Source organism: Hibiscus syriacus, unplaced genomic scaffold, assembly GCF_006381635.1.
Source record: "Hibiscus syriacus cultivar Baekdansim isolate YM2019G1 unplaced genomic scaffold, ASM638163v2 tig00005377_pilon, whole genome shotgun sequence".
NCBI classification, from domain to species: domain Eukaryota; kingdom Viridiplantae; phylum Streptophyta; class Magnoliopsida; order Malvales; family Malvaceae; genus Hibiscus; species Hibiscus syriacus.
Window position 1 is genome coordinate 1,015,745 of NW_024062054.1, and position 8,071 is coordinate 1,023,815.

Below are 8,071 nucleotides of genomic sequence, written 5' to 3' on the forward strand. Positions count from 1 at the left end.
GTTTTTAATGTTGATCATTCATTTTTCTTTTGTTATCATATTTCCTCTACAGGGTATTTTATGTTGACACAACGAGTTTTGAATGCAACACATCGGTTCGCCTTTTTGTAGGAGATATGTTTGTAACTACATCGAAGATGATGGTGGGATGATATGTTGTTATTGAAAAACTCTCCACATAAATGGAACAAGATTCTAGAATCTAGATCTTTTTGATTTCTTGTTAAAATATATACTAGATGGAATAAAGTAGATAGGAAGTTATTACCTCTTGCCTTTTGCTAACTTCTTTATAGACATTTGGAGAATCTTTGGCTCTTGTTGTAATCTGTTAGAAGGACAGTCACTTCAAAACTTGAATTTTCAAAAACTTTTAGGAGTATTTATAGTGATCTCTGGATATAAAGTGTTGTGGATATGTTAAATTCACCTCAAGGAAATAAACAGATCCTCCAAAAATCCATGCAAAAAGGCTCATCTGGTGCCTCATATAAAGATTTGTGGCATGCTGTGGTAGAAGGGTCCTTTCCTGATGTAGATTTTGCATTGGCGCTATTGAAGAAGAATGGAAGTAATATCAATTCGAGGAACAGTTTGGGTCTGACCCCTCTTCACATTGCAACTTGGAGAAACAACATTCCCATTATTCGAAGGCTTCTAGCTTCTGATGCTGATCCTGATGCTAGGGTGTGTAATTCTTATCCTTTTGTTGATCAAATGTTTTCAAGTTCGTTGTGGATGTCTATCAAGTATCCTTCTTTAGAACATGGATGATCTTGTTTTAAACAACATGAAGTCGTAGAGATGTCAGATGTATGATGGTGCAATTAGCTTCAAGCCACTTTTTTTGACTCTTCATAATCCTTGTTCCAGGACGTAGAATCTGGGTGGAGTAGCCTTCATAGGGCTCTACATTTCGATCATCTTGTTGTAGTGAGTGTTCTTCTCCAGTCTGGTGCTTCTATTACATTGGAAGATTCAAAATGTAGAACACCTATAGATCTCATGTCACGGTCTGTCTTGTAGATTTTTGGAAGTGCGCAACATTCAGGTACCTGCTACTGTCTTGGCATAACAGAAAGCCTCTTATTATTGCACGAAAATCAAATCTTTTTCAAAGAAGTATAGAAGAGGAACATGGTATCTGCTATTTCATATTATTAATGTGGCTTTAAAACCTGATTCCATATTTTCATATAATGGGTAATCTTATTTGGTTATAATACCACTATTTGTTGTCATTGAAGATATAGGTGGAAAACTTTTTCTTGTTAGAATGTTGTTTGACGAGTAGATTGACCATTTATATTCACTTCTCTCATATCATTGGAATTCTGCTGTCTCTAACCATAATGTTATGATAGTATTATTTTTTTTTATTTTTGTGTAACTAACGTAAACTTCAATCCTCTTACAGAGTTCATTAATCTTATTTCATCAGAGTCCAATGAAGTTTGTAACAGAGAGGATAAACGAACAATAGCACCTGAGCATGTACTCAAAGCTTTAGCGGTTAACCTACACCCATGTTTCAATTTTGTTCTTTATGGGTGTTATTTGTGCACATTGCTTTGTTAGGGTTGAAAATTAATGCCTTGAATATGACATTTGGATATGTTGTTATGGTTCATGAGCGCCTTTCTCTTTAAATTGTTGTTTCCATATCAAGGTATGGTTTTACTAGAACTATCTCTTTTTTTGTTATGCATTTTTATAAGCTCATGGAATTGATCGTATTAGCAAAGTCTAGGTACTAAAGAAAAATATTTTGCACTTTTCATTAGTTCCATCTGTATTCAGATATGGTTTTATATCATGCTTTGTTATCATGAATATTTAGCCACTTTTAATGTTATTGGTGCACCTATCATTACCTGGCAGATTAGAAATGAAAAGGCAAGGAGGTACCTTAGTAGCATGCGTAAAAAGCCACCGATTCCTTTCTCACAGAAGTTCCCTAATGTGGATCTCGGGGCTCTTCGTCTACTTGAGCGCTTACTTTCATTTGATCTAAAAGATCATCCCACAGCTGAAGAAGTAAGATTGAGAATTCCTAGTATTTAATTTTTTCTTTCAAAAACACTAAAAAGGAAACAAGGTATGCATACAATAGATAACCCTGAAATTTATAGAAAAATGGGGTTTCTTGCTAACATTTTTTTATATTCAGAAAACATAAAGGATATGCTTCCTATAGAATTGAAATCGATGAATGGGTGATCTTGAATGCTACAAATTTTGATTTGATGTTTTTTCAGCATCATTTCATCAAGATATGATAATTCTTCTCATTATTGACATTAAATCAACTACAAATGATAAATCTGACAGTTAGATCATGACTTACAAGCTTCTAATATTCCTAATGGTGTTGTTTTATACTGGTAGGCATTAACTGATCTATACTTTTATGGTTTAGCAAATGTGGATCGTGAACCATCCACTCAACCTATTTCAAAATTAGAATTTGAGTTTGAGAGAAGGAAATTGGCAAAAGATGATGTCAGAGAGCTGATTTATAAAGAGGTACTCCACATTTGTTGCTTTGATATTATCTGGTTTCTATTTATCATATATCTTAACCAATTTGTGGCCTAACAGATATTAGAGTATCATCCCCAGATGCTGCAGGAGTACCTCCGTGGTGGGGATCAGACCAACTTCATGTACCTTTCAAGCTCTTAACTTGTCTTGCTTAATATCCTTTAAAAAAATCCTCTTGTTTCTTAATATGATGTCCAAGATTGTCCTTATACATTTTAGATACAGCTTAGTAAAGTAATACTTTTTGAGCGATTTTGTAGATTGAATCCTCATTTCAAGTTATGTAGTGCTTAAGCGAAATATAGGGGGTAGAGGTCTGGAAATTCTAAATTTCAGTTGATAACATTTGCTTTTTGCATTGCAAATAACGGTATTCTTTTTCTTTTTTCAATCAAATAGTGGCGTTGAACAATTCAAACGATAATTTGCACATTTAGAGGAGCATTATAGTCAAGGTGAAAGAAGTACTCCACTTTTGATTTTTCACAAGACTCCCCTTTAGTAGAACTTGATGATGATTTCTTGTGTACACGCCCGGATGGTGAGGGCATATTAGTAGAACTTTATTATGCCGTGATATTTTGTATCGACATATGATTACAATATTTTTGATAACTTAATGTGAATATATTGTATGCAAATGGATTGCTTATATATAATATGATATATATTTAGTATCAAGAGGCATTAAATGTGATTTAGATTGATTATTTATCAATCTACAATATATATATATATATATATATATAATTTACAAAATATAATCACGACACACGAATGTGTGTCATATTCATTTATGACGGGGGCTTCAATGACACGCAATGTAAGTCATACATGCGTGCCATAAATTTATGACACACAAATATGTGTCATCTTCATTTATGACGGGGGCTTCAATAACGCTCAATGCGCATCATAAATGCGTGTCACAAATGCGCGTCATAGATTTATGACACATAATTGCGCGTCATCAAAAATTCATGTCGGTGGCTTCAACGACAGGCATTTGTGTGTCATCCAGATGATGCGCAATGCGCGTCATTAAAGGGGTTTTCTTCTAGTAGTGGTTCTATTATTTGATTAAGTTTGCTAAAGAATTGATTACTCAAATCTCATCAAATTCCAATTTAAGAGTTTAAGTAATTAAGTAAATCAATTCTTGGGTTAACTTCAACTCATATAATCATTCAGGGGTCAAATTAGAATTTAAGAATACTTGAGACCTTTGATGAATGCAATTTCACCTTTTTTTCATTGAGCAAAACAGCAAAGAGATCAATACTTTCTCGATCCTTTTTCATATGGATCGATCTGTTTGAAAAGGGATCAATTATTTGCAAAACAGAAAGTTTGGGATCGATCCTTTCCCCTAAAGGATCGATCCTTTTTCTGTAAAACTGCAGATTTGCTATGAACATATATTTGGTCAACTAATCACCCACATAAAAGTAATCATGGAATAGGAACATGCTTGTACACTATTCAACCAATTCATACATGTCAAGACAAAGGTGTACCATGCTCTATAACACAAGTCAACACATTAATCAAGGATTTGGCACCAAAAGTCAACAATTGCATGAAAGTTCGTTTCAAACACAAGTTACGTACTCATTTTTGGAATTTAAGGTTGTTTCATTCAACCTAAGAGTCTAACACGTTTAGTTTACCAAGTTACACTTAACTAGACATTCCAAAAACTTCTTTAGGGTCTAAATCGACATTTAAGTAATCTCATGCTTCAAGCAACAAGTTCATACTTATAAATCCAATGTCAAAAAAATCAAAACAACATCAAATCCCGAACGTAAATCCACTTATTACAAACCAAAATCCAACATTATAAGTCCAACAAAGTGAATAATAGGTATAAGTCCCAAACATCCCTAAATTGCCACACAAAGTTTTTAAAAACCACATACGTATAGCTTTATGCCTTATCCTTGCTTCATCACACCGATGAAAAGCTCCTCACCTCCAAGCTTGACTCTAAACCTCTAAAAAATGTTAACAACAAGTGTGATATTATAAAGCCTAGTGAATGACTAACATTCAAAGCAATGCACATAGCCAAGATAAAGATCAATGCTATATGTTCATACGTAACTTGTTCCTTACTTTAAACATATAATTCAACATCTCATACTTCAATGATCAACTAATATTTTCCAAATCACTTGATTTCCAGATTAAACAAACATCAAAGGACCATATAGTTCAAAAGCAATCACAAGCACACATGCACAATTACCTTGACAAGACACACAATCACATACATTTTTCCATTTTAAGATCAACGAATTTTGTTTGAAACACAACTCGCTCAGTGGATAACGGACTCCATACAACTCCCATTTTGCTTACGGAATCACATAGATCCAAAACCACAAATTGTGGAGTGAATTCAACACCTAACCTTACCCCTTATGTTCTCGAAGCAAAGCTCAACGTACCATCCGAACCCCGTATAATCCCAAATCACACACTAGTACAAAACAAATAGAGTACTCTTTCCTAGGCATGTCTTTCATATCCAAAGGTCCTATTAAGAACAATAGCCAATTAATCCAATTCACCAAGAGCAGTTGTCAATGATGCATAGTTTTCACAAATCGATTCAAATACACTTTGAAACACGCTTACAAATTTGGTAGTCATGATCAACTCACATATTTGGACAGTGAGAAAGTTCAACTCATCCAATTCACATTCATAATATATATGGATTTTCACAAAATCATTTCCAAAATCCTATGCATAATTTGGAACACATCACATTCTTATTTCCAATGTAAATGGCATCATATGTAAGTCTACATAATTCATATTTCATCATCATAACTAACCAAATAATACAATATATATCTGAAATACAATGCAACACTATACAACCTCAACCTTGAACCATGTTCATTTCCTAAGAATGAGAGCTATTGACCTTACTTTATGAAAACCAAAAATGCTTCCAAACACTACCTCAACATTTACCAAACTCAAAGAACCAAGTTTTCTCAACCAATAACACAATAATAACCTTGCAAAGAAAATTAACACATCAAATCTAATCTAAAACAAAACAAAATCCTCAGCTTCTAAAACAGAACGCAAATGTTAAAAACACCGAAAACCTTACTGAAACATCACTCTGGAAGTTCCAAACCGAAACGCATGAATCTCCATACTAAAATCTAATAAAAAAACAACTAGAATCAACATCTAACTCATCTATAACTGCATAAATCAACTTCTACAAATCTAAATTCACGGTTTCCCAAAAATACCTAAAACCGACTTTGTTTTCAAGAAATCAGCATCCAAATCATTTGGGATGAAAAAACTAATTTAATATGATTATAATCACTCCAAAAACAACTCAATTTCATTAAGATAAACTCAAAATTAATTAAAGAAATCAGCACATTAATTAGCTCCAAAAATCAATTAAAATCTTAGAAATCCTTTCAATTAAATCAACACTTCAATAGAAACATTAACACATAGTCACTTGCCCTCGAAGGTTGAAAGAAAACCAAGGAAAATATCCTTACCTTGCCGGAAAATACATTGAAATTGAGATCACCAATGGAACTCCATTATGATCAAGCTTTAAAACAAGAAGATAAGAGAATAAAAACTTGAGAATTAAAATCAATATTGAGATGAGTGAATTTAGAAACCAAGAAGAAAAAGAGAAAGAATTGATCAGCTTGTTTGGGAGAAAATGACAGAAAATGGAGGAAATTACGGGAAGTTACCAAAATGTAAAATAAGAAGGAAATGAAAAGCACATGAATGAAAACAAGTAAAAACGGAAATATAATTTAGATTAAAATGAATCTTAGATGGAAAAATTATAAAAGAGAATATTAAAACATTTTAATTTAAGAGGGAAAACTCTAAATATAAGCCTTTGTATAATTGCTTCATAGACTTTGGACATTGTGAAAATTTACAAAATGATCATCGAAATTATAATTTTCAATTCTTTCAATTCGATCACCAATTCATTTAATTAAACTTTCATACTTAAAATTAATCATCTAAAATAACTTAAAACCTTTTCAAAATATTTTAAAAACCAAAATATAATTTTTTTAGAAATTTTCTTCCTTTTTATCAGAAATTTGGAAATCGACCCTAACTACCAGACCCGACTTTAGGACTTTACAGAAGCCCATGGAGATGTACTTGGGATTGATTTTGAACCACCCTGAACCTTATACTCTGTAATGTTACCCAGTGTTATATTTATAAAGCTTGGGATAACTCGTAGATTTAGTAATTGGAGTTTCTTTTATTTAATTTATGATCAAGCCCAATAAGCCATTGAATGTAACCTTTGATACATTATCATCCTACTAAAAAAATTCCATCATGCCAAAGCCCTTATCCACAAGCCTTGATAACATATCAAGATTGATTCCCCTTACTTATCACATGCTTAGGTGTCTATCAAGAGAATTATCACCATTGCCACCCCACCATCTTCTAGAAGGGAAATGTTGATCGTTCATCAAGTCCAAGACTTCTTTCTAAGTCATCTTTCATCTCCACCATCAGATCAAAAGCTTCATCAATGGTCACCATTCAATGTCGCCCCTTGTACATAAACTTAGTAGAGTTTTTTTTTGCTACTATTTTTATTATTATTTTATTAGTTATTCATGTTGGAACGAGGACTCTCTGAACTTTATATAAGGATACCATCCCCCTCATAGTAAATCATCAAATTTTCTTCTATTACATGCAATACAACGAGAGATCGTTTTTGCAAGAGCTGATTGCCTTGTGCATTTGAAGAATCTTCTTCTCTAGTTCTTTCGAGTTCTTGAGAGAGAGATCTTCACACTCTAGTTTTCCAATTCATTGTGATTAGGAGGACTTGTTAGAGTCGTATTATCGAGTTTGCCTTTTCATTGTGACAAGAAGGGTTCGATAGGATATATCCAACTATCAGGGTCATCACGCTACCTTATCATCATCTATATAACCATCCATGACATCTCCACATCAACTTATCACGTTTGCATTAACCCCTATACTTACCGGGGTAAATTTTTAAAGTTGTTTTTCTTTTAATCTAACCATCCGATTTTCTATTCGTCTTCACTATCTTTCTCATCTTTTTATCCTCTTTCCAACGAGCCACCATCCATCAAAATCAGGCCATAAACTACATTAGGAACCTATTACAAGGTAGATAAGAACATATTTATTAATTACAAGTTTAAATCCTTGTCTTTATTTATTACTTTGTTTTCTATTGTCTTTAATTCTCTTTAATTTTATTACCCTTGTTTTTTAACCTAATCTCATCTATTTGATGATTTTCCAGCAACTAAAAGCCTCTTTAAAACCCTAATCTTGTGGCCACCTTCCAAGCACCCATTCAAAGCCCTTCATTTCTTCATCGAGTCTAGAGCCTTCTTAGGTTTGTTTCCTCAACGAGAGCAACGTATACATTATCCGTTGCTTTCTTGCCTCTCATTTTTTCTTCCTTGGAGTGACTTGTGAGGTTTTCTTTTTC

General features: G+C 33.1%; 1 protein-coding gene across 1 annotated transcript; it reads left to right on the forward strand.

Annotated features, from left to right (window-relative positions):
* The first annotated feature begins 462 nt into the window (after positions 1-462).
* On the forward strand, positions 463-2,064 carry LOC120199160 (poly [ADP-ribose] polymerase tankyrase-2-like). The gene is made up of 5 exons (XM_039200344.1): positions 463-687; positions 874-1,013; positions 1,079-1,140; positions 1,418-1,494; positions 1,882-2,064. The coding sequence occupies exons 1-5, from the start codon at positions 463-465 to the stop codon at positions 2,062-2,064; spliced, it is 687 nt and encodes a 228-aa protein (XP_039056275.1).
* Positions 2,065-8,071: the final 6,007 nt, after the last annotated feature.

Excerpts from the sequence above, each read along its gene's own strand:
- LOC120199160 (XM_039200344.1), top strand. The coding sequence starts at position 463 with ATGCAAAAAGGCTCATCTGGTGCCTCATATAAAGATTTGTGGCATGCT. Across the intron at positions 688-873 it reads ATGCTGATCCTGATGCTAGG|GACGTAGAATCTGGGTGGAG; the intron begins GTGTGTAATTCT and ends TCCTTGTTCCAG. Across the intron at positions 1,014-1,078 it reads CCTATAGATCTCATGTCACG|AAAGCCTCTTATTATTGCAC; the intron begins GTCTGTCTTGTA and ends TTGGCATAACAG.